At 41.7% G+C, this 26376-nt stretch overlaps 1 protein-coding gene and 1 long non-coding RNA gene across 4 annotated transcripts; one reads left to right on the top strand and one right to left on the bottom strand.

Annotated features, from left to right (window-relative positions):
• The first annotated feature begins 1294 nt into the window (after nucleotides 1–1294).
• Nucleotides 1295–14503, top strand: TMEM254 (transmembrane protein 254). Of its 3 annotated transcripts, XM_024132158.3 has the most exons (5): nucleotides 5595–5840; nucleotides 6606–6626; nucleotides 6802–6884; nucleotides 7072–7131; nucleotides 10806–11148. In XM_024132158.3, exons 1-5 carry the CDS (start codon nucleotides 5736–5738, stop codon nucleotides 10924–10926), a joined length of 390 nt encoding a protein of 129 aa, XP_023987926.1. In that variant the 5' UTR covers nucleotides 5595–5735; the 3' UTR covers nucleotides 10927–11148. The 3 variants fall into 3 exon arrangements, 1 of the variants encoding a protein (XP_023987926.1); XR_008616084.1 differs by lacking the exons at nucleotides 5595–5840; nucleotides 6606–6626; nucleotides 10806–11148 and adding an exon at nucleotides 13902–14503 and having other exon boundaries at nucleotides 6784–6884; XR_008616085.1 differs by lacking the exons at nucleotides 5595–5840; nucleotides 6802–6884; nucleotides 7072–7131; nucleotides 10806–11148 and adding an exon at nucleotides 1295–5455 and having other exon boundaries at nucleotides 6606–6679.
• Nucleotides 14504–14592: 89 nt separating this feature from the next.
• On the bottom strand, nucleotides 14593–26374 carry LOC114484507 (uncharacterized). The gene is made up of 3 exons (XR_003677497.2): nucleotides 25894–26374; nucleotides 24938–25028; nucleotides 14593–15228 (listed from the first exon to the last, which is right to left on the bottom strand). It is a non-coding gene; the product is annotated as an uncharacterized lncRNA (long non-coding RNA).
• Between the last annotated feature and the right edge of the window lie 2 nt (nucleotides 26375–26376).

The raw sequence follows: 26376 nt of genomic DNA, 5'->3' as shown, positions 1-26376 counted from the left end.
GCAAAGGTAACTTTCCAGACACCTCCAGGTCTCATCTATGCAGGTATGTTCCTGTGGTCAAGTCAGAGACAGTTCAGGGTGGCTGACCACTACATATCTCTAAGCACAGCTGCAAAACATCTCTCTCAAATACCAGGTGCTTTTGAAACAAAGACAGATAAATCAAGGCAAGGATCCTTTAGCCCTCAGGGGCTGATATGGATGACAATCTGTTTTAAATCAGTTTATTAGATCAGCCAAAAAACCTAGAAGGGAAGAAGAGAATATTTTTCTGCCTGCACATTATCTTTATCATAAAATAAATGCTTGGGTATATATCAGATCTGTCTCTGGAGTATCATTTTCCATTGGTTTATTTGATTCGTATGTCAAATACCAAATGCTTTTAATTATTAGAGTTCATCATCGTGTGTCTTCATACCTAGTAGGCCAATCTAATGGGGGAAAAAAGTATCTTATTTTTGCTTTATTTTGCACATCCCAAATTGCCATTAAGGTTGAACACCTTTTCATGTTCCTTGGCTATTCAAGTTTCCTTTTTAAGGATTTCCAATTCACGTCTTTTACTTATTTGTCTGTTATATATATTGAAGAATTCCTTCTTCCAGGTCTTTCAACTTTATTTATTGTGCCTTTCAAAAGAATGAAGTTTTACTTTATTTTTTAATAGAAATTTCTTTAATATGTGGTTAACTATTAAAATGTTTAATTATATTCGTACTCTACATTATAATGTTTTTCATTTTCATTTAGGTGACTTGAACTGTCACTCAAAATGTTATGACTTTTTTCCCCTTTCAGGTGTGATTGGGATAGGATACTACTGTACCCAAAGGGGCTTCTCAGAAGAAGTGAGAGATTCAGTGACGAAATTGGTTCCCCTGACACTCTGACTATGGCAGATGACTAAGATTCAAATGCTCCCTACCCCTGCAAAATTCCATTACGTTTTTAACCTTCGAGATCTTTCTAGGATCTGGCAGGGAATGCTGAACACTGCTTCAGAGGTTATCAAGGAACCAGATGTAAGTGATACATAAGAGAGTAAAACAAGTAACTTTGTTATTTATTATAAACTCTAAATAAGGAATGAAGTTTTAAATTGAGAAGCAGTTAAATTTTTATCTTTCCCTCTACAGTGTATAATTTTAATATCTTGCTAAGAAGTCTCCTTCCCCATTCTCTAAGGTTGTAAAATTCTTCTCTCATATTTTCTTTATTGTTTTCAATGTTTAGGTCATTAATCCACCCAAAGGGGAGAGAGAGAGAGATAAAACGTAAAGGGGTGAAAGATTTCTCTGCCAACCCGTAGTGGATGGAGGTCTAGGACACCTGGAGGATAAAGAAATTAGCTACTCCTGTTACATGGGGAGCGGGTGAGTTAAATACAAGAGACAAACCCCTTCTGAATCTCCAGTTGACATCTCCAGTTGACTGTGGGTTTCTTATAGATTGACATAAACTACTCACGTCTGAGTAAAGATCTTCTGGCTCCTTCTTCTGGATTCCTTATATGTGCATGACGGGTTAATGGTAAGACCCTTTGGTCATGGGCTGTACTACTCTTCCCTTTCATAGTAAGAGGAGGCACAGGACACTAAGTAACTTGCTGGGCTCAGATAAAAGTGGTGGAAGATATGAAACCTAGCTTCCAATAGTCCTCTAATCTAAGCCATTTTGCATCTTCAACAACTTTTATTCTAACATGAGTTATTTTCCAATAACTTCCTCACTGCAGATTTAACACCTGAAGAGAAATACTAAACAAAAATAGCTTAAAATTAGGGAATTTCTTGAAAAGTTTTGGTAAGGTAAAGGCTTGATCAGGACTGTAGTTGTGGGGATTTCCCTGGTGGCACAGCGGTTAAGAATCCGCCTGCCAATGCAGGGGACACGGGTTCGACCCCTGGTCTAGGAAGATCCCACATGCCACGGAGCAACTAAGCCCGTGCACAACTACTGAGCCTGTGCTCTAGAGCCCGCGAGCCACAACTACTGAGCCCACGCACCACAACTACTGAAGCCCGCTCACCTAGAGCCCATGCTCCGCAACAAGAGAAGCCACCGTAATGAGAAACCCGCGCACCACAACGAAGAGTAGCCCCCGCTTGCCGCAACTAGAGAAAGCCCGCATGCAGCAACAAAGACCCAATGCAGCCATAAATAAATAAATTTATTTTTTAAAAAAAGAACTGTACTTGTGGAAGATTAACCTGTCACTTTGTAGGACAAATTTGAAAAAGAGATTACTGAAGTGGTAGAACATACCTCACTTGGGATGACCCAGGGAGGCAGTAAAAATTAAACCGTGGTTTTGTAACCAGCAATGGCTCATGTGCCAGCGGCATAGAAACCCAAACTCTGGCAGCAGGTGTTTGCAGCAAAGTCAGGATTTATTACAAGTCTCAGAACCACTCCAACTTGGTCTTTGAGTGACGGGTTTTTTAAAGGGGAAGAACAGGCTGGGATTAATCATCATTCTGTGATATTTCTGTGACATTTCTTAATCATTGTTTGGGGAATCAGGATGTCCCTGGTTTATGATTCTCAGGCAAGTGGTCCATGCCTCTGGGGTCTATTAGCTTGTCTTATCCTGGAGAAACAACCTGAGTTTGTACATTAACGGTGATATCTACAACAGCAATTTTAGTCATTTGACTCTGGTTGATTAGTGTTCAGTTAGTTAGTTCATTAGATTAATGGTCAGATGGGACAAAGAAAAGAAATACAGTTTTGGATAGAGAGATTAATCATAAATTCAATTCAATATCTTGTAATAATCTATAATGGAAAAGAATCTAAAGAAGTATATGTATAACTGAATCACTTTGCTGTACACCTGAAACAACATTGTAACTCAACTATATTTCAATAAAAATTTCAAAAATAAAAAAATCATAAATTCAGCAAGGTAACTTGATTTTAGGGGGCTTGGCTTCAGTTTAATCCAGAAAGATGAGATATCATGTTACTTAATCAACAGAACTCTTGACAGATGACTAGATATGAGGGCAGCCAAAGGGAAGAGTCTGGGTGCCTGGAAGAATGAAGATGATATTAATGTAAATAGGGGGGTCTCGGCAAGGACTGACTCTGTGGATAATAGTGAACTTCTGGTCTTTAAGGTGTGGTGCCGTACCTAGTAAAGGTGACCAGCAGGCAACTGGAGAGAGGCTGAGACTGGGGGGATTGTTTTAGAGTCATCCGGAGGTGAAAATTAAAGTTCAAAAAGACTGTAAACACAGAGAAGATAATAGGAAACACCTGTATCTAGGGGACAAGCAGTAAAAGAAAAGCTGAGAAAATAGAGGTATTCAGGGACGGAGGAGAACCAAGAGGGTGATGTGATGAAGAAAGATTAGAACTAAGCAAAGCTGTTGAGCCCTGGTAAACCTGATATTGACAGGCACTGTGGTTTATCTGGGAAATGGACTGTGTCACACATTCTGGAAACCATTCTTTAAAACATAGCCAAATACAGTCATGAAAAAAATGAGGAAACAACTTTGGCTGTTTCCGTGTCAACTGAAAAAGTTCTGGAAATATCCCATACGTTATATATAGCATGGTCCTTAAGAGTGCTGGAACACTCAGCTGCCACTTGACTTCCAGTATACCTACCCATTTATGTGACTTCGGGTACTTCTCTGTGCTATTTCCTGTCTTTCAAATGAAGGACAATAGTCTACAGCATAGAGCTGTTTTGAGAATTAAGTGAGCTAATACTTCTAAAACAATGCCTGGAACATAGTAAGTGCTCAGTAAATATCGGCTATTGCTTTCACAATAGCTTTTAAAGCCCGGGTGAAACCACCTTTCTCTCCTGAAGTCTCATCAGAACACTTTGGCTTGATGTGCCTCCCACCTCGCATTGATGATACAGCACTTAGCACAGGGGCCTGGCAAATACGCCGAAGGCTCAGTAGTATTAATAACCAAAACTTATAAAGCACTATGGGCTGGACACTTTTGTGAGTGCTATTGACTGAAAGAAAAATGCACAATGTAAGAGCTACGAGTTGAGTTTATGCAGTGCCTTACTGGGGACTACAGACCAAGAGACAGCCTCTCAGATAGCTCTGAGGAGGTAGGGGGAGAGGCCAGCATATATGATTTTGGGTAATGAGCACATACAATCAAGCACACATCTCAATAGAAAGTTACTGCTAGTCAAGAGGAACAGATATCTCAGTTAATGATTGTAGTGCTTTTCTAAGTATGGGAAAATGCAAGAATCTGAGTTCATAAAATTTTTTTCCTGAAATATATCTAACCACCTAAGGGCCTGTTTGGCCTGTTTTCCCAAAGCACTGAGTGCATCATGCTATTCTTCATCCTGAATTCCTTTCAGGGTGTCCTGTAGGTCAGCAACTGCAGTGGCTAATGACGTGCTCCTTGTACAACTGGATGGTGGGCAACATTCTTTGCTTTACAGCGGTTTTATTACAAGTATTAACTCATTTAATCCACCCAAAGGCTCTGAGATAGGAACCAATGTATCCCCACTTTACAGGTAGAGAAATTAAGGCACAGATGGGTAATGTAACTAGTGTAAGCTTACACAAAAAGTTACTGGCAGAGCCAGGAGGTAAAAGTAAACCCAGGTATCTGTTCCACAGCCCCTTCTTGTAAGTGCTGTGCCATATCGGTCCATACATCTTTACTAATGAAGAGAAAGAGCATTATTTCTATTGACCTGAAACAAACAGAATGCCAACTATTTCTCCAGGAAAGATAGGTTTATTCTGCGATAAGCAAAGAATTACACTTTAGGGTCTGCAACCACAGTGAGCCACAGCACAAGTCGTGTGTCCCCCCCCAGGGACATTGTTGTTCTTCTTACAACACTTGTAAGAAGAAAAGGAAGTTGGGAGGGCTATAAAAAACAGAGTCCATGGGTTTTCTTTGGCTGAGTCGTTGCCAGGAAAGAAGACAGGTCTTCTCCCTATCAGCCTCTGCTAACGTCACAGAGTGTGTGAGTCCCCCTTTCCAGTATCCCAAGTCTATTTAATTGCAGTTTCTATTTATAATTTTTTTTTACATTTCCCACAGAGCAGAGCAGAGCTGAAGTTCAAAAATTGGATTCATAGTCATTAAGAGCATAAAGCACCATCTATTCCAACACCATTATCTTAAGCCCCAGAAAGTGACACTCAGAGAGGGGTCTCCCCTGCAAGGTGATAACCAGCCCACCAGGCCAGAGCCGATGGAGACTCGTTTTCAGAGTTTCAGGCCCACAGACTCTTCTCCCTCTGGGGAGGTAGGTAAGAGGAGGGAGGAGTGTTTGCCACGGCCCCGCCCCCATCCTTGCCTTCCTCCAGAGCAGAGGTGGCCTGCTCAGCATTCCCTGGGACGTACTGTAACGATGGGGAAGGCAGGAGGAGATGAGACGTACTTCCAGAGGAGCAGTCTTTTCTGGGTCACCGTCATCACCCTCTCCTTTGGCTATTACACGGTAAGGGCAGCGGGCCCCGGGCAAGGCCATGCGAGGGGATAGAGTGCTGCCTTGAGCCACAGGATCCGCACCTACGACCACGGAGAGGTCGCGCAGGCGCAATCGCGGCTCTCGAGCGCTCTGAGCCAGGGGACTAGACCCGGGAAGAAGACGCAGGCGCACCCGTCTGCCCGCGCCTTTAGCCGGTGTTGAGATCTTGAGAAACCGGCTGTCCACGCTTTCCCTATATGAAGGCAGGGAATACTCCCCACCCCATGACTCGGTGTCTAGATCTTTCAAGATGGTGGTGGCGAAGTCGAATGCCGGTGGGGCTGCTACCTCCTATTTCCGTATAGCCAAACCCCTGCCCTCGCTGGTCACGGTCCTGGGGCTGGGATATTTCGGGGTAAGGTGTAGCGCGGGGTGCATCTGTTTTGGCCCGCCAAGCTCCCGTAGGGCGAGGAGCGCTGTTGCGGAGGGCGGGGTCTTGCGCTTGCGCGCCTGGCGCTTGCCTAGGTTACTGGCGTAAGCGGAAGGTCGGTGGGCTCGCAAGCTTTCTGCTTGAAAATGTACCTGTCTTTGCGTCCCCTCGGTTACTAGGGCTTAGCCAGGTTTGAGTAGAACTCACGAAGAAGGAGGTCAAGTTGACGGACAGTTCTAGGCCTGCCAAGTCAGGATAGGGCTTCCAAAGCAGAATGTTTGAGGCAGTTGGAATTGCTTGGAAAATGGGTGTAAACCTAAATGATGGGTAGAATTTAATGGGTAAGAAGGGTTAGAGAGGATATACATGTTATGACATAGATGTGGAATCATGAAGACAGAGAACCTCTACTGAGAGGAGCAGCGACTTTTGTTTGGCAGACAGAATTCATTTAAAGGATACAGGAAAGATACCCAGAAAAGTAGGTTGGGGACTAAATTGTGTAATTCATTAATAACAGAAGTCAGCCAACCTGGGCACTAAGTCTGATAACCACAGAGTTTCCTCAGTATAAATCTCCCACTAGAATCGCTTTCAGAAAATAGAAGTAAAGAATGGAAGCCCAGATGACTTAGTTCAGTTTCTTTGGTCTGTTACTTGTTCTTATAGAATCAGGATTATTTAATAGCCTCGGTTAACAATAGATTTAAGTGACCTAATAAGCATTCTGTGCTTCTGGTTCTCTTTCAGTGGATGATCTTCTGGCCTGAGGCTATTCCTTATCAGAGCCTAGGGCCGCTGGGCCCCTTCACTCAGTACTTACTTGGAGGGGGGGGAGGTGTCTTGCTCTTGCGCTCCTAGCGCTTGCCTAGGTTATTGGCGTAAGCGCAAGATCGGTGGGCTCCTAAGGTTTCTGCTTGAAAACTGGATGATCTTCTAGCCTGAGACTATTGCTTATCAGAGCCTAGGGCCGCTGGGCCCCTTCACTCAGTACTTGCTGGAGCATCATCACACCCTTGTGCACAGTTGGTAAGGAGAGCTGCAGAAATTGGCTGTGGACCCTGCAACTCCAGTGTCCCTGTAGACCTGGAAGGCCCCTGGTTGCCTTCTAAGAGTGGTGCTAGTTCACATTAAAGCACCTTTCTCTTGGGGGTTTCTGTGTTAGATTTCATCAGCAGAGAACCATCACCTTAAACTAGGCTGACTTTTGTTTCAGGTATTGGCTTGCCTGGCTGATTCACGTGGGAGAGTCCTTGTATGCCATTGTATTGTGCAAGTAAGTGTTTTTAATAGGTCTTTGTCGCTTTTCTCTTGGTATCTAATATAAGTTGAGAGTAGCCACATTTAAATAATTCATGCGCTTGTAGGCCGAGAACACGCTCAGGTAGAGCTGAATCCCCACACCTAATACTGAGCCTCTCTCATACTCAGAGGGAGTACTAAGTAAATAATTAATGAATGAATTCATTTGTGTTAATGAGTCAATTATTTAGTCATTTAATTTAGATGATTTTTCTTCTTTTTTTCAAAAGTCTCTATATAGCCCCAACTAGAAGAAAAGATTAGGAGGCTGCCTTCTAGTTTGAAAAAGAGCTGTATTGACCTAGCCCAATGATTCTCAGCCTAGTTTCACAACTGAATCACCTGAGGAGCTTTCTCACCATTCACTTGTCTGGTTTCCAGGCCCAGAGATCTAATGTAGTAGCCTTGCTTCAAAGGTAGGGACATGTTATTTTTTCAAGATCTGTAGGTGATTCTGGGATGCATTGCAAGCTAAAAGTCCTGCGACTAGACCCTACTCTACAGTTGCCAGTGCAGGATAATACAATGTGAGAGAACTGAAAAAGCTTTTCTTTACATTTAGACTTTATGTGAGCATACAGAAAGTATGGTGTAATGAAAGAGATGGTTATAGTAATGCCAGATTGCTTTGCAATTGATTTTTTTTCTTCTGGTCAAGATTAATTACCACCTCTGTTTTTGTGGTATTACTTCTAAAAGTGGAAAATAAGATACTTTATTTTTTTTGATACTTTATTGTTTTAATAATAAAAGTAATTAATATTTCTTGGGTGCACACTATGCCAGACAAGTGCTAACTGATTTAAATAGATTATGTTCTTCCACCTTCTGGTTTATTAAACAAGCTGGACTTTCTAGGAAAGGAGGAGAAAGCAGCTTTATTTTTTCACCCATCTGCACTCCCCCAAGGATTACTGTCTGTCTCCCACCCTAGCCCTGGACGAAATCTGAAGCAGGTCCATAGATTTTCTAGTCACCATCTCATATTATCTGGTCAAGTCCAGTCTATTCATTAAGACTATGAACTTTTATCTAGTTCAGAACATCTGTTCTCCTCCAGCTGGGGCTCAGCAGCCTGCTATAGGGAAGAGGGGGTAGTTGATGTCTTCCCTCTCATTCCAGCTTTGTTCCCTGTTCACTAGCAACAGCTGCCAGTGGCCCCTTGGGGTGCTGGGAGTAGTTAGCGGAAGCAGAGCACAGTCTGCCTTGTGATCAGGCAGCTGGGTGCTGTGGTCATTGCATACCCATTGTTGACTCTTTCTCTCCAAAGGAGCCTTGGTGGATTTTTGAGAAACCGCCCATCACTAGGGATCTCCCTTCTGCAGTTCCCTTGATGGTTTCTTCAGACCTCAGTCAGTATGTCACTTGCAGTTTTCCCTTAGGATCTGTAATGGAGGTCGTGGTGGGGGGCAGTTTCCCTTTTATTGAGATCTCTTCTACCCTTTAGTTAGGCCTCTGGGGCGGGGTTGCTTTTAAGCTCACCCATGCCAGTGCCCTTCCACAAGACCTGTAAGGCTCACGATGACCGCTTCCTTATCCGTCCAGCAGGATAAATCTGCAAGTGTGTGCAGTTCCCTGGGCAGCCATGTACCAGTAGTTAAACGTCTGAGTTAGATATTAAGCGTCCCCCAAATTACTGGGGACTCTTGTCAGGCTGAGTGGTTCCACTGAAGCTGTTCTTTGGGCTGACTTGGGATAGGAAGTGCCGCAGCACTAGTACGTCTTTCTAACGGCCTCTTCAGGCTCTCAGTGAGAGCTTAGCTCGGAGGTGTGTGGTCCAGCCCTCCACATTATAGTGTTGGAGTACTTTACATCTATTTTGTTACCATCATTTGGAGCCTCTAATGAAAACGAAAAGACTCAAATTGAACATCGTGCTCTCAAGTTCTTTGATAGGCAGTGTGGGAGAAGAGGCATAGAGAGGTTAGGGCACTATTCTCACGTTCCTGAAATCATTTCTTTATGGTCTAACGTGTTGCAGTGTATCATTGGTGACTGTAAACCAGAATGAATATTCCTTTGGACTTACGAACGAATACATTTAAGTGAAAGAATCATGAAGACCTGTAGAACATTTGGAAGCCCTACCCCACATCCCACTATCCAGCAATAAAAAGAAATGGATGAATTCCATTTTACCAGACATAAGACTGGACTGAACATTCGACTTTTTAGCCACCATATCTATATACATATAGATATAAACTCTTGTATAACTTTTTTCTGTTGTCATATATGCCTGTTTTCCCGTGTCTATACCTATAAATTTACCTCATTTCATTAGTACATAGTATTCTATTATATAGATGTGCCTTAATGTATTTAACAAATCCTCCTTCTGACAGACTTTTAAGCCTCTAGTTTTTTGGGGTTTGCCTTTTTTTTTTTTTTTTGACTATTATAAGTAATGCTGCGTAAACGTGAATTTCTTGTACATCCTGGCCCACTTTGATATATATTTCATTTTTCTGTTGTTTGGTGGTAGAATGTATGAATATAGTTGATTCTACTGACCTCACACCCAGTGACCTTGATACATTCATTTTTTAGTTCTAATAGTTCATCTGTTCATCTAATAGTTCATCATTAATAATTTAAAAGATTCCTTTTCATTTTCTAGGTACACAATTGTCTCTAGAAATAAAGACAGTTTTATTTCTTCCTTTCAATTCCGTATACCTTTTGTTTATGTTTTTTCCCTCGCACTGGCTAGTACGTCCAGTCCAGTGTCAACCAGAAGTGGTGATAGTAGCCTTGTTCCTAATCAAAGGAAAAGCTTTCAGCATTCTGCCTCGTGTTTTTTCTAGAGTTGTATAGACCTTCTCTGTCAGAATAAAGAAGTTCCATTCTCTTTCTAAGTTTTCTGAGAACTTGTATTGAGAATGGATGTTGAAATTTATCAAATGCTTTTTCTGCATTTATTAAGATGATCATATAATTTTTCTCCTTTAATCTGTTAGTGTAGAAAATTATATATTTTTTACATATATTTCTTAAAATTTTGTTTTAAATTAAAAGTCATCCACATGAGACTTATTTATATACAGATGAGCCTGTAGCAAACCATTCACTTAATCTGGGCCATTTTCTTTTGAGCTTGGTGTTAAGCAGTTTAGTTTGAATGGCTGTATAAACAGGTATTTATTATTACCGTGTGCCAGGCCCTTTACTAATCACTTTGGATAACTTATCTCAAAAATATCTCAAAACTTGGTGAGATAAATACTATTATTCCTATTTTTCAGACGAAAAAACTGATTCTGAGAGAGAGTGAGTGACTTGCCCAAGGTCAAGCTGGTAGTTGGCCAAGCTAGATTTACATCTGGTCCAAAACACTTGCTTTGAAACCATCCCAGTGCTTTCTTTCTAACCCTATATGCTCATCAAAACCACGTGAGAAACAGTTTCATAATACCATGTCCTAGGCAGTAGCCAGATTGCTTCGCAGGGAAGAGTGTACCATTCTAAATGCACAAGAAAAACGAAAATAAATGAACTAAGCATTCAAGTTAATAAGCTGGAGGAAAGTGCAAAATAAGCCCCATGAAAATAGATAGAAGGAATAAGTTTTTAAAAAACTAGAAGACAATAACTCCTGTGAAACCATAACATTAAAATTCTGGTGGATAAATTTTTCTCTTTTTTTAGGTCTAAAGGCATCACGAATAGTTGGACTCAACTACTCTGGTTCCTGCAGACGTTCCTTTTTGGGATGGCATCTCTCTATTACTTGATTGATTACAGACCAAGACGCCATAAACAAACTTAAAAAAGATATCAAAAAAAAACTGAATTACTATTTTGTACACTTGAAACTAATATAATATTGTAAACCAACTATACTTCAATTTTTAAAAAAGAGAGAAAATATAGCATATAAAGTTCCTAGGAGAAAAAAGATGTTCAAAAGCTTTCTCTACACTGACATTCAGCCTCACCTTTTTTGGGGGGTGCTGTGTTTACTTGATCTTTCTAGAAAGTTACGACCCTCTAGTTATTCATTGTTTCTTCATCTGCTCTGGTTAAACTTGAGTAGATAGTAGGAAAAGATTTTAGCTTCCCAGTTCTGCAGACTAACCTATTTGGCAGAGGGCTTCCAGCTACCTTCTTGCGGTCCTTGGCTGTGTTGGCATTCTCCCTGTCACCTGGTTTAAGCCACATACTAAGTTTGCTTGTTGGGATATCTTTGCTTCTACCTTCTGATTAAAACACCTTACCCTTACCACCACCATCTTATCAGCTCTCCTTTCCCCAAATTTTTTTCCCACCCACCTGGACCAAAATAGAGTGACACTTCCATAACACATCAGTTCCACCCACATTTGTTAGACACCTGTGAGGCGGGATCTTCTCCTTTCAGGCTTCCATTTCAGATTATGGAGAAAGATAAGGAAGACAAGCAAGTGCCTGGAATGGGGCAGGCCAAGAGGTGACACAGAGGCACAGAGGACATTCTGGGAACCAAGAAGGAATGACTGGGGAATGCTTTCTCTGCTTCTGCCAGCCAGAAGTGATGCTTTCCTCCACTCGGACCCTCCGACATAGTGCTCTGTATGTGCAGGGTCTGATGGCCACCTTCAAGTCAGGACCACATCTTAAGACAGCTTCGTTTTTTCCTCTAGCACCTGTCCCATTGCCTCACACACAGGTGTTCTCTCAGTGTTTACCGAACAAAGGAGGGAAACTCTGATTTCACTTTGCACTTGTTCAGCATCATTCCAATTTTTATCTGAAAACTGCAGAACCCATTCAGTGTACCCTTGCATCAGAGAAAAGCACAGGACTGCCCTTGACTGGTACCACCATCTTTCTGTGGGTCCCCTGGTGGGAAACCCATATCTTTTTCCCACTTTCCTATTCTTGGTCACTTTTTCCAGACACTGTAGATGTCTCCCTCCAGTTCTGACTCACTCAGCCATTCCTGTTCTAGAGAGTCTACACCATGGGTTCTCCAACTAGTTACTACGTCTCTCATTCACCTGGTTATAACTTAACTACTGACTGGTTGGGGCAGGAGGGTTACTGACTCACCTCAAGGAGCCTTTAGGGCTCCTTTCCTGGAGGACCCCCTGCTTGTTCACTAGGGACTAGACCTTATTTTCCTTCCATGACATAGTAGGTCATGTTATTTGTTTTAAGCAAACACTTAAGAGAAACAGCCCCCCTCCCCCCAAAAAAGAGGCCTCAAGTAAAAGCACAACCATGAAAGATGATGGACTATGAATTGGTTTTGGTGGAGATCAACTTCTACACATAAATCCCAGTCTTTCCTTCTGTTTCTCTTGTGATTAAGGGGTTATTATTAATGGTGCCAAGGATAATACGGCAGATAACTGAATGAAATGTATTAACTTGAATAAAATGTTGTGAATTGTGTCTCCAATCAAATGCTTTTTTTGGTCAGTTTTGATAATATTGTCACACATTTGATTCTACTCTTTCTCAGAAAGACTCTATTCTGGAACTTTGTATCAGGGATTTTTTTTTTTTCACTGATAAAGAAATGCAGAATGCCCTAGTTGTAGAACATATGGTCTTCCTTACGTTTCTAGAGCTGTCTATAGTCCACTTAACTCCACATACACCAAGTTGTGGGTGGACACGAGCATCTCCTTTCATTGTAGGATTGGCCTCCTTTTGTTTCCACTACATTTCATTCAGTGTTTGATGTAGTCTGCAGCAAGTGAAAGGAGTACTCTGATTTTTTTTAAATGCCAAAGGTATAAAATGCTGTAATCTTATTTGGGGTATTATCATGACTTAGAGCAAAAAAGGATCTTAGTGAGCAAACGGTGCGGGTCATTCATTTTATAGACTCATAAGCTGCATCCCATGGAGGTGAAGTAACACACAGAGGACAGACTAACTGGATCTCAGTTAGTCTGGCCTCTGGGTGTTACTAACTGGTTCCGCCTCTTCCTCCCCCACAGTCCAGGAGCCTAGAAGTAAGTCTGAAGCAAAAAATAAAAAGACAAAAAAATAAATAAAATTAAAAAAAGACAGCTTAGCTTTGTGTTGCAGTCACAGTGGTGATACAGGGGAAACATCTATGTTGAGTTTGGATGAGAAAAGGCCAGAGGCATCTTGTTGGAAACAACCATGGAGGGCAAACAGACTAAAACCCCAAATATATCAAGGGCAAGTATAGTTTGGAAGAACAAAAAAACAAGGACCAATGGTGGGAACAAAAACTAAAAACTAATGACCTCACAACCTAAAAACAGGCCAGATTTATAAACTATTTCCTACATTCAACATGTGTATGAGTCCATGCAATCCAACTCCAAACGTTTTATAAGCCATGGTTTTAAAACAAGTCGAGTTTAAGAGGCTATACTCTAGATGTGTAAAGAGGTTCTTTAGCAAAACAACTTGCCATCTGGGACCCTGTATGTATTTACATGGAGGGCCTGAAAACACCAAAGAAACGTTGGAGAACCTGCCTTTAAGGTTAGAGCGTGGAATGCAATCACATTGTTATTGTTGCTCAGGGCCCTTGCTGGAACCTTGTTAACTAAATCTCTTAGTTGAGCAGCCTGGGTTGTAAATATCATTTTTCCTTTCCTTCTTATCAGCACAGACAAAAAAGAATCTAGGGCACCTGAGTAATATATTTGTAAGTCTATGAGACCCTTCTCTCTGCAAGTCTCCTTGTCCACATCGAATTGGAAATTATGGTTCCATTTTTGTCAACGTTGGACAATGAGAGTGTGTACTTATCATTTCACATTTCTCTTTATGAAGGTCTATAGTCTGATTCCACGGTGGACACTTGAAAATCCTATCCAAAATACTGTATTTGCAATTCTATCAACAAACATTTTAAGATGGCTCTTAAGGGACTTCCCTGGTGGCACAGTGGTTAAGAATCCTCCTGCCAATGCAGGGGACACGGGTTCAAGCCCTGGTCTGGGAAGATCCCACATGCCGCGGAGCAACTAAGCCCATGCGCCACAACTACTGAGCCTGCGCTCTAGAGCCGGTGAACCACAACTACTGCAGCCCACGTGCCAGAACTACTGAAGCCCGTGCACCTAGAGCCCGTGCTCCGCAACAAGAGAAGCCACTGCAGTGAGAAGCCCGCGCACCGCAACAAAGAGTAGCCCTGGCTCGCCGCCACTAGAGAAAGGCCGTGCGCAGCAAGAAAGACCCAATGCAGCCAAAAATAAATAAATAAAAAATAAAATAAATTTATTTTAAAAAAAGATGGCTCTTAAGCTTTCTGAATAGGACAGAGTATACTAATTGCTCCATTTCTGTTTATAGTAAGGCATAAAGTTGGATTATGGAAAATACCTTTGGTGTACTAATACTGTTCAGGGAAATATTCATGAAAGCACTTTTACTTTTTCCTGTACCAACACATTGCACTGGATGTTTGTAGTAAATAAAAAATTACTCAATATAAATTGTCACTAAAACTGAAATCTTGACATTGCTGTAAATAAAAGAGAGGAATGACATCTATAATATAAAGTAGAGACATGTTCCCTGAACCTCAGACATGGAAGGACCACCCTCACAACACAAATCTTCTTAAGCAATAATAACTATGAAATGCCACACCTGGTTAGTTTGTTCATTATATTTTTCTCTAATACTATGAGAATAAAGCATACTTTATATCGATACCTAAAATCACCATGCATACTAATGCTACATTCAGCACACTATTAATAATCAAAAAGTATTCTACTATCCACTGAGGCTGAAACTGGGATTTACCTGGCTCCAGACACAGGATTTTAGGCAAGTCTGGCACCTTCCTGGACCTCAATTTCATCATTAAAAAGAATAAGAATAATTTTACACTGTGGCTGGGATGAAGATAAAATAGTAAATTTAAGTGAAATCATCTATGTAAACCAACTTTGTAAACTGTAACATTAATCAAGAGTATAGTTTTTACTGGAAGGTTGGTCATGGATGATGATGTATCCTGCATTTCTCAAACTTGACCGTGCAGATGGATTCTGTGAGATCTTGTGAAAATCCAGGCTCTGATTCAGTGAGTGTGGAGTAGGTCCAAGATTCTGCATGTCCAGCAAGCTCCCTGGTGATCTTCAGACCACTTTGAGTAGTAAGATTTTTGGAGAAAATTTAGAATAAGAACCCACATGGTTTGACCCTGATTCCATGAGGCTTGGGGTTGATTTCTATACATGACAACATGTTTGTGTCAGTAAGAAGCACAGCTAAACACCCTCACTGGGAGCTCAGCACTCAGTGTAAACAATACTTGGGGTCCTGACAATCAGCGAAAAGCACTGCTGCAGGGCTAAAAATGCTATGAATATAACAAAACAGAAACAGACTCACAGATATAGAGAACAAACTAGTGATCACCAGTGGGTAGAGGGAAAGGGGGAGGGACAAGATGGGATGGGGAATTAAAAGGTATAAACTACTATATAAAATAGATAAGCTACAAGGGTATATTGTACAGCACAAGAAATATAGCCAGTACCTTATAATAACTTTAAATGGAGTATAATCTATAAAAATTTTGAATCATTATGTTGTACACCTGAAACTAATATATATTGTAAATCAAGTATACTTCTATTTTTAAAAAAGAATTTTTAAAAAGCTAATGAAATTAGCCAATTGGCATATCTGCATACTCCTCCCTCCTTGAGAATAAAAGTTTGGGATTGAGGTCTTTTGAAAGTAAAAAAGAACTCAATACTTTTCAAATATTTATTTTTATTCTAGACACTGATATGAAATACCTAACATCCACAACTCTTAGAGGTAACAATTTAAAGTTGAGGACATTGAGGGGAGATCCCTGCCCAAATGGCTGACAGCTCAGGCCACTGACTCCTTCTTCCAAGATCAAACTTGAAGAAACAGTAAACACATGAGAGAAGTATGAATTCCTAAAACCAAAGGGAAAATGTAGGGAATGTTCCCCCCCACCATCCCGGACAGAAGACTAGAATTGGTGTAGAGGTGGAGAAAGGGGAGCCTTGGGCAGCAGGGAGAACTAGGTTGGTGGAGAACTTTTCATCTTCTGTTCTTGTCTCTCCCTCAAGTTGAGCAGACAGTTATGGGCCTGACCCTTCAGCACAGAAGTGGGCAGTAGCAGGGCCCATGGCAGCTTCTCCTGATATTAGCAACACAAAGCCCCACTGGGTGTTGGGGGAGAGTTCATGAAAACAGGCTGACAGCCCTCAGGCAATCACTCCCCTATACTCCCAATCAAATCACAAGGATTGTGGACTACCTTGTTATTTCTTCCTAAAGGTTCAAAAGTGAAAACCTCAGGCAAAAGAGTGACCAATGGCAGGGACTCTTTAAGGGTTCTGTGGTTCCTGAATTCTCATCTTTAAATCATTGATTTCAGTGTAGACTAGGGCCTGGCCTTAACCCTCCCCCAATGCATTATCAGGCCTGCTGGTTGATGCCCCAAGGGAAAGCAAGATCACAAGCCCAAAGCACTGGACAGCAGAGAATGACAAGCATAAGCTGAGCCACACCTGTCATCTGAAAAAGAAGTGTTAGAACATAAGGACCCAGAATCTAAAAATCCTCTTTAAGTAGGACATAAGGAGTTAATAAGAGAATATGTTAGCAATAAGATATACAAATAAGAAATCACACACAAAAAAGAACTAGGTGAAAATATTAGGCATGAAAAATAAAATAGTTGAAATAAAGAACCTATTAAATGAAAACAGAACAAGTGAAATAGAATGGATGTAGTTGAAGAAAGAATTTGTAGACTCAAGCTTGTGGATGTCTCAGAGTAAGAAAATACAAAACATAAAATACAAAAGAAAAGCTTGGAAATGTGGATGATAAACATAGAAATGCCAACGCCTAGGGGTATTAGTTCCAGTTGGAGAGAAAAATAAAATGGGGTGGAAGAAATATTTGAAGAAATAATGGAGAGAAATTTCCCCCAAATGACCTTATTTGAAATGACTTATAAAGGGCCAAACAAAAGAGATAAGGCATACCAATCCCTAGGCATAACAATAAAATTTGAGAATAATCAAGACAAAGAGAAAATTCTAAGTTTCCAGAGAGAAAGAACAGATCACCTCCAAATGAATGACAATGAACAGACATCAAACAGCTACACTGGATGCTAGAAGACAGTGAAAAATAGTTTAAAAGTACTGGGGAAAAATTACTTTGAATGTAGAATTTTATATTCAGCCAAATTATCATTCAAACAGGAGAAAGTGATGGAAAAAAGATTCCCTGCCTTCAAGGGCTCAGAATGTTTGCCACACAAAAAGACCCATATTGAAAACACTTTTGGAAAAAGTCCTTAAATAATAAAAGGGAAAAAAGTCAGGCAATGCTGCCAGAGATATAGGGTAGGGAGGGAGGAGAGGTATCAAAGAAAAATAAAAGGATATAAACAAGCCCAAATTTAAATTATACATATTCTAGCCTATCTCCATGATGGGTATATGTGTATGCGTGTATGGCAGGGAGGGCAGTAGGATAAGTGAACTGGGCATGAGAGAAAGTTGAAATATAGAGCTTCTTCAGTTATGTCACAATAAACCCACTGTACATTGAACTGTAAATCGTAAATGCATTTAGGGGCTTCCCTGGTGGCACAGTGGTTAAGAATCCATCTGCCAATGCAGGGGACACAGGTTCAAGCCCTGTTCTGGGAAGACTCCACATGCCACAGAGCAACTCAGCCTGTGCGCCACAACTACTGAGCCTGCGCTCTAGAGACCACATGCCACAGCTACTGAAGCCCATGCACCTAGAGCCTGTGCTCCACAACAAGAGAAGCCACCACAATGAGAAGCCCACGCACTGCAATGAAGAGTAGCCCCCACTCACCACAACTACAGAAAGCCCACACACAGCAACAAAGACCCAGTGCAGCCAAAAATAAATAAATTAAATTTTTAAAAAAAGAAAATGCATTTAATACAACTAACCTACCAAGCATCATGTCTTAGCCTAGCCTACCTTAAACATGCTCAGAACACTTACATTAGCCTACAGTTGGGCAAAATCATCTAGTACAAAGCCTATTATACTAAAGTGTTAAATATGTCATGTAATTTGATGAATACTGTACTGAATGACTGTGTAGATATGGAATGGTTGTAAGTGTATCAGTTGTTTACCCTTGTGATCTCCTGGCTGACTGGGAGCTGTAGCTGCTGCCATTGCTCAGCATAACAGGCAAACTAGTGGTTACCAAAGGGAGAGGGTTGGGAGGAGGGGCAAAATAGATGAAAAGGATTAAGAGGTACAAACTTCTAGGTATAAAATAAATGTTAACAAGGTTGTAATGTACAACACAGGGAATTAGTCAATATTTCATAATAACTTTGTATGGAGTGTACTCTATAAAAATATTGAATGATTATGTTCTACACCTGAAACTAATATAATTTTGTAAGTCAACCATACATAAATTTTTTTTAAAAGAAACAAAGTTTGAGGAACTTTCCACTTTCTAACCCTCTAGAGTCCTCTAAAACCTCAATGAACTAGAATTTTTCACCTTGATACAACCTCAGAAAACCCAAGATGAATTAACCTTATCTTTCCTGCTACTAGGAAATGAAATCACCCCAAAAAGATAAGATCTGATAAAGAGAAAGCTCCCTAAGAGGGAATCTTGCAGGTATTCTACTTTCTAAGGGAAAAGTAACAACATAGTAACCCTCTGAGAGAATTGATAAATAACAAGTCACATTTCAATCTTTTATTGTAATGGGTGTTTCCACTTAAGAGCAAAAGGCAGCAGGGTGGAATGGAATAGCACCCTTGGCTTTTTTATCTTTTTTTTTTTTAACATCTCTATTGGAGTATACTTGCTTTACAATGTTGTGTTAGTTTCTGCTGTGTAACAAAGTGAATCCACTATATGTATACATATATCCCCATATCCCCTCCCTCTTGAGCCTCCCTCCCACCCTCCCTATCCCACCTCTCTAGGTGGTCACAAAGCACCAAGCTGATCTCCCTGTGCTATGAGGCTGCTTCCCACTAGCTATCTATTTTACATTTGGTAGTGTATATATGTCCATGCCACTCTCTCACTTCGTCCCAGCTTCCCCTTCCCCTTCCCCGTGTCCTCAAGTCCATTCTCTATGTCTGCGTCTTTATTCCTGTCTTGCCCCTAGGTTCATCAGAACCATATTTTTTTAGATTCCATATATATGTGTTGCTCCCTTGGCTTTTGAGTGACAACTATGTTCAAGTTGTTACCCATTACTTACTAGCTATATTACCCTAGATAAATCTCATGTCTTTGAGTCCCAGTGTCTACTCCCTTCTTGTTTTGTTTATTTCCTTTTATCTCCATCTCCCTGCTGCCCCCACTTCCAGGCAACAATTCCAAGGTGTTTGCTGTGCCTGTTCTTGGAAAATGTACACTGTTGTTTTGTGAGCAAGTATTTCTGATTTAAAAGAATAGTAACATATATGTTGCCATATGTCAATTGCTACTAAACTTTGGCATCTTGAGAAGGACTCCCAGGACAGTGTGAGTTTGGTAAATTAATCTGATTTCCAGTTAATTTTTGACAATTTGCCAAAAAAGAGCTGAGCTGCCCACATTCCCTGTTGCTCCCTTGGAGGGGAAAAGAATCATCTCTAAGACAGTGTGAGAGCCAACTGGAACTTACAAGGCTTTTGAACAAGACAGGAAACAATAGAAAAAGAAAGTCCAGGCTGGCCAACTAGTATAGCTCATCTTGGATGCCTCCAAAAATCTGTCTTAACTTTGTTCAACTTAGCCAGAATTGCATTTAACTACACAGGATATGAGACCAAATGATGTCTGTGGTCAACTCGTAATCAGAATGCTGGAACGGACTGCAGAAATCTTCAGACAGACACCCCCCACCATCATTTTACACTGGGAGAAATTGAGCGCCTACAAAGAAAGGTAACCACCAATGTCACACAATCAATTTGCTGTCAGACCTGGGTCTCTGACTCCTTGCTATTTCACCAAGCTGCCTGTCAGCAGTATTGGCTGAAACATCCAAAGTAATGTTCTCAACAGCATGGCTCACCTCCCAAATATATTATCCAAGAAAGATGCATTAAGAGTGAGAGTAGTTTCCATCATTGTTGTTAGTGGCCCTAAACCCCTACATCCTGTTCATGTTACTGGCGCCTGCCTTTGATACTGTATCCATAGCAATGTACTAATATCGTAAACATTCTGCAGACCTAGGGATGTTCTTGCCATTGGTTAAAGGTGCAGCAGTAATACGTTGCACATGTACACCGAAAAGGTTATTTATAGCATTTATGAAGCTTTAACGTCTTCATAGCAAAAGAATTTGCTGGGCTTATGTTCTGGGTATTACAGAATATTTCCTAGGAAACTGAAAATAAATATATTATGAAATTTCAATTTTGAAACATATTTAGTATTGTCCTGGCATCCTGTAATGGCTGTTGCAAAACACACTGTAGGGCAGAGACAGGCATTCCTTGTGTAAACCCATTATATCCTTTGAATCTGCAGGAATCCCACAGAATGTTGCTTCTATGTTAATAATAATAAGAGTAACATTAATTGAACAGTCAGTGGGTGGCCAGGCATTATGCTTAGAGCCTTGTTTGCATTCTTTCATTTAATCATCATTTTAACCCCTAGGAGGTATGCCCTGGCATCCTATTTTCCCAATTAGAAAACTGAGGCCTAATGAAATTAAGTAGCTCGTTAACAATCAGAGCTAGTGAGGGGTAGAGCCAAGAGTCCGAGAGATAGCTGTGACTCCCAAACCTATGTTTGTTACCTGTGTGTTTGTTGCCTATTGGTTGTAAATTACAGCCATAGTGTAAAATCTCTCTCTGGCATCCATATATTCACAGTGAAATATTTTGCTCTGTGAAATACATATTTAAAGTGGACTCCACCATCTAAATCCTTGTGTAGAAATCATTTGAATTCTACTTCAAGTAAGCAATCCATTCAAATATCCCTTTGAAATGGCATCTGGAGGGAAAAGATGTTTCCATCTGAACATGAGTCTAACCAGGGACTGGTTAGAGAGGCCTCCTCTGAAACCACTGGAGCTTGGCCTTATAAAGATCACAATGATGCTTCCTGATTAATTCAAGAGCGGGAGGGGAAGAGGCCAGGTCAGGAGCACAGAGCTAGTGAGCTGGGTGGGAGGGCTGATGTTGTTGATGATGCTATGAGGCGTCATCCAAGGTCAAGTCAGTGGCACTGAGGGCTTCTGGGGGTGGGGATGGCCAGGCCCCTCTCCTGATCAGGTACACATGCTATTTTTCTGGAATCACTGTGGGGAAGACAGCTCCATTCAGGATAGCTATAACTGTCCCCAGGGGTACCACTTCTGGTGTGACGATACATCCAGACTAGGTGGAGCAGGTAGGGAAATGGGCATTGGCCTTTAGGGCCCGTGAGACCAGGCGTATTCAAACAGCATCAGGATGGAGATTAAGAGGCCAGTGGGGGCTTCCCTGGTGGTACAGTGGTGGAGAATCTGCCTGCCAATGCAGCGGAGACGGGTTGGAGCCCTGGTCTGGGAAGATCCCACATGCCGCGGAGCAACTGGGCCCGTGAGCCACAACTACTGAGCCTGCGCGTCTGGAGCCCGTGCTCCGCAACGGGAGAGGCCGCGACAGTGAGAGGCCCGTGCACCGCGATGAAGAGTGGTCCCCGCTCGCCGCAACCAGAGAAAACCCTCGCACAGAAACGAAGACCCAGCACAGCCAAAAATAAAAATAAATAAATAAAAATTAAAAAAAAAAATAAAAAGAGGCCAGTGGGACTAGTGAGGGCTGGGCAACCAAAGGGCTGTGCCTAGGAATAGGGCGGAGCTGAATCATCCCAGTGACATTGGGGTGGGGGGAGGGGATTGTCTTGTAAAATGCAGCAAGGAGAACTCAGCCTTCATCATTTGGAAGTTCTAAAATAGAGGTTTTTATCCCAGCATCCATGGGTGAGTCAATGAACCTTTAACATTATCTGGGATCCAAAGAGACCCAGCAACAGACAGCCTGGGGCCTCCAGGAATTGTTCTTTGGGGAGAGTGGGGGGCATTGGTGGATGCAGTTTCAAAGCTCTCAGATACACTAAGGAAAATGGACTTAGTGAATAAGACTGGAAGGCAGGGGACTTGCCTGGTGGTCCAGTGGGTAAGACTCCACGCTCCCAGTGCAGGGCAGGGTCGGGGAGGGGGGCCTGGGTTCAATCCCTGGTCGGGGGACTAGATCCCACAGGCACGCTGCAACTAAGAGTTCACATGCCACAACTAAGTATTCCACATGCCGCAATGGGGATCCCGGGTGCCGCAGCTAGGACCTGGCACAGCCAAAATAAATAAAAATATAAATAAATCTATTTAAAAGATTGGAAGGCAGAAGAAGGGAGCAGCTGCCACCTAATTAGCCATGCAGCCTTGAGCAAATCTTTTATTGATACCTCTTGAACTTGGGTTTCCTCATGAGGCAGTTAAACCTGAGATTTATATAAGGTACCAGCTTTAAAATTCCATAAAATTCCAAAAGCACTATCCACTCGTGAAACAATTTACTGGGAGAAGTAGTGAGCTTCCTGTCACTGGAAGTATTCAAGAAGAGTGAGAATAGCCACTTGTCTCATATGCCATAGAAAGAATTCCTATATTAGGTAGGAAGTTAAGATTTGATTTTGAGTAATAAAAACAACAAAAATAATAATAGTTAACATTGATTGAATACATAATATGTGCCCAGCACTGTTCTAGGCATTTATACACATCTCATCTGATTCTCTCAACAAGCCCTAGAGGCATGGGTACTATTAACATCCCCATTTTACAGAGGACACTCAGATCAGAGACAGCAAGTTACCAGAGATCTCATGTCTAGAAAGAGGTAGAGCTGAGATTGAAGACCAGGTTTCTCTGACTCCCGCAAGTCTTAACCACTGCCCAGTTCTGCCTTCAGCCCCTGCTGCAGCCAGGATAGGCATGCCTTCTGCTGGCCTGGGCTCTGAGTACAAGGCAACGTGACTGCCTCCAACTTCATCTTCCTCCAAGGTGGGCAATTGACTATGGAATGCAGACAGCCAGCTTGCCAACAAGGCTGCTTTTCTAAGGCTTGTGACGCAAGCAGAAAGGAGCTGCCATCACTGTTGAGAACCTCAGCTCCTCTGGGCTCCTTACACCCACCACTTCATTTTGCAGAAGAGGAAACGAATGCCCAGAAAGTGTGAGCTAACTACCCAAGCACACACAGCAAATAAGCAGCAGAGCTGGGAAACAGCTACCTTGAGCCTTAACTTCCAGGCCAGTTCTCAATGTCATTCTGTTTTTTAGCTTGTTAACTGACACACACACACACACACACACACACACACACACACACACACACACACAACATAAGAGCTGTGAGTTGAGTTTATTTACTGTCTTACTGAGGACTATAGCCCAGGAGGCAGCCCCTCAAATTGCTCTGAGGAACTGCTCTGAAGAGGTATGTGATTTTGGAGAAGGGATATGTACAATCAAGCACACATCTCTGTAGAAGGTTGCTACCAGTCACAAGGATCAGATATTTCAGTTAATGATTTTAGTGCTTTTCTAAGCATGGGATGGTGCAAGAATTGGGGTTCATAAAAATTTCTCCTGAAAATATGTAACTATCTGAGGGCCTGTTCTCCCAGTTTTCCCAGAGCACAGAGTGCCTTATTCCTGAGCTTGACCCTGAATTCTTTCCAGAGTGTGCTATACGTCAGTAACTGCAGTGGCTAGTAACTTGATTCCTGTAGAACTGGATGGCAAGCAACATTCCTTAGTTGGCAAGTTAATCGCTATGACCGTGGTTGCTCTCATAAGTCCCTCAGTTTTAAGATCTGATATATACACATTGTGTTCTGATGAAGGCCTACAGGTCAGGCACAACAAATTAGAGATTCACAAGAGTAGCAATTATTTAAAATTAAATTCAGGGCTTCCCTGGTGGCGCAGTGGTTGAGAATCTGCCTGCCAATGCAGCGGACACGGGTTCGAGCCCTGGTCTGTGCAGATCCAACATGCCGCGGGGCAGTCGGGCCCCTGAGCCCAGATTCATGCACCCCAGTGTTCATTGCAGCACTATTTACAATAGCCAGGACATGGAAGCAGCCTAAATGTCCATCAACAGAGGAATGGATAAAGAAGATGTGGTACATATATACAATGGAATATTACTCAGCCATCAAAAGAAACGAAATTGTGTCATTTGCAGAGACATGGATGGACCTAGAGACTGTCATACAGAGTAAAGCAAGTCAGAAAGAGAAGACCAATATCGTATACTAATGCATAAGTGTGGAATCTAGAAGAATGGTATAGATGGTCTTATTTGCAAAGCAGAAATAGAGACACAGACATAGAGAACAAATGTATGGATACCAAGGGGGGAAGGGGGAGGTGGGATGAATTGTGAGATTGGGATTGACATACATACACGACTATGTATAAAATAGGTAACTAATGAAAACCTACTGTATAGAACAGGGAACTCTGTTCAGTGCTCTGTGGTTACCTAAGTGGGGAAGAAATCCAAAAAAGAGGGGATATATGTATATGTACAGCTGATTCACTTTGCTGTACAGCAGAAACTAACACAACATTGTAAAGCAACAATACTCCAATAAAAATTAATTTACAAAAACAAAAAAGAGTTAAATTCTCTGTCTCTTCTAAAAATTCTAATCTAACCTTGCCCCACACAACCAAATTTACCTCTTATTGATCCTGAATCGGAATTTCTGCCCCTCTTAGGCAAATTTCTTCACTAACATTGACCCAAAAGTACATATCCCAACTACTAACCTTTTTCCAAGCCATCACTCCAGCAGAATTCCCTCCCAAATCCTCTCTTCTTTATCTGGGCAGATTGGAAATTCAGGCTCAAGTGGCAACCCTGAGGAGACAGCAATCATTTGAACATTTAGTTTACAAACTAAATTTATACCTCAGTCAGAAATGTGCAACCCCACTCCCCCATTTAAGCTTTACAACAACATACAAAATTTTCATTCTATTTTAGATTTACAAAGGAATAAAATCTGCAGACTGGTTGGAACAGTTTAGAATTCTGCACTCATCTATATCTCTTAGTCCTAGGAAACTGAGTTAAAGCAGAATTGTTCCAGAGCTAAGATATTTGCATATACCTTCTTTTCTCTTTTCCTTCCTTCCTTTTTCTTTTTTCTTTTCTGTTCTGTTTTGTTTTTGTTCCTTCTTAGTCAAGTTCAGTGGTATTCAAATTTTGGTTGCAAAATTCTCAATTTAAGTGTGGGTTTTTTTTTAAAGGATGTTCAAGGCCTAGGTAAGTGTAGGTCACACGCTAGTTTGGGGATGACCCTTAGCAAGATGCACTTCCATAGCCTGAGGCACGTCCGCTGTGAAGAGCAGCCTTTGGAGTCCAGTGTGACCCTGGGCAGGTTTCTTATCTGTTCTCAATCCCATTTGTAAAATGGGGGCCATGAAGGTGGAAATAGTGGGTCCAGGGCTGTTCCACCCTGATCTCTGGCACCCACTCCCTGTCTCACTCAGAGGCAGTTAGCTTGTCCTCGGCATCATTTCCTCAATCTGCATCATGGTCACCTCCACCAGGTCCTTCGCACTCAGGGACTGTGTCCTATGCTGGGGCTCAAAACTGTTCTCCACTTTCTCAGGGATGAGGGAGCTCTCAGAGTTTGGGGAGGCAGGTCCCAGCCCCTCTTCTCCCTTAACACTCAGCACGTTTTCTACACAGTCTCCCCAGCTGGGCCTTGTTTGCTCACCTCTGGTCCCTCCCAGTCTTGCTCTCTCGTCTGCTTCCCGCCGCCCTGCTAACCTCCTGGCTGGACTTGGGCAAGGCCCTTTCTCTGGACGTCAGTTTCCTCTTCTGGACAAAGATGAATGTGGCTGCAACAGGAGTTGTTACTGCTATTACAAATGTATCCTGTGCTTGTTGTGAAACATCAAATCATTCAACAATGAGAATGTCTAACATAAAGTTCCCAGTTAACATTAGTACCCTCACTCTCATCCTAATCCCTATGCATAACAGTGATTACACCATTAGCAGCTGAATGTGCATTCTTCTAGATTTCAGCTATATATATATAAAATATATATATATAAATAAAATAGTGTATAATATACATGCACACAAACTCACAGACATTCTTTTGTCTGTGATGAGACTGCATTATGCACATTTTTCTGCAGCTTGCTTTCTTTATTCAACAGTAAATCTTGGAGGTAATTCCACGCTGGTGTAC

Source organism: Physeter macrocephalus, chromosome 20 (assembly GCF_002837175.3).
Source record: "Physeter macrocephalus isolate SW-GA chromosome 20, ASM283717v5, whole genome shotgun sequence".
NCBI lineage: Eukaryota > Metazoa > Chordata > Mammalia > Artiodactyla > Physeteridae > Physeter > Physeter macrocephalus.
This window is presented reverse-complemented; position numbering and strand designations above follow the sequence as displayed.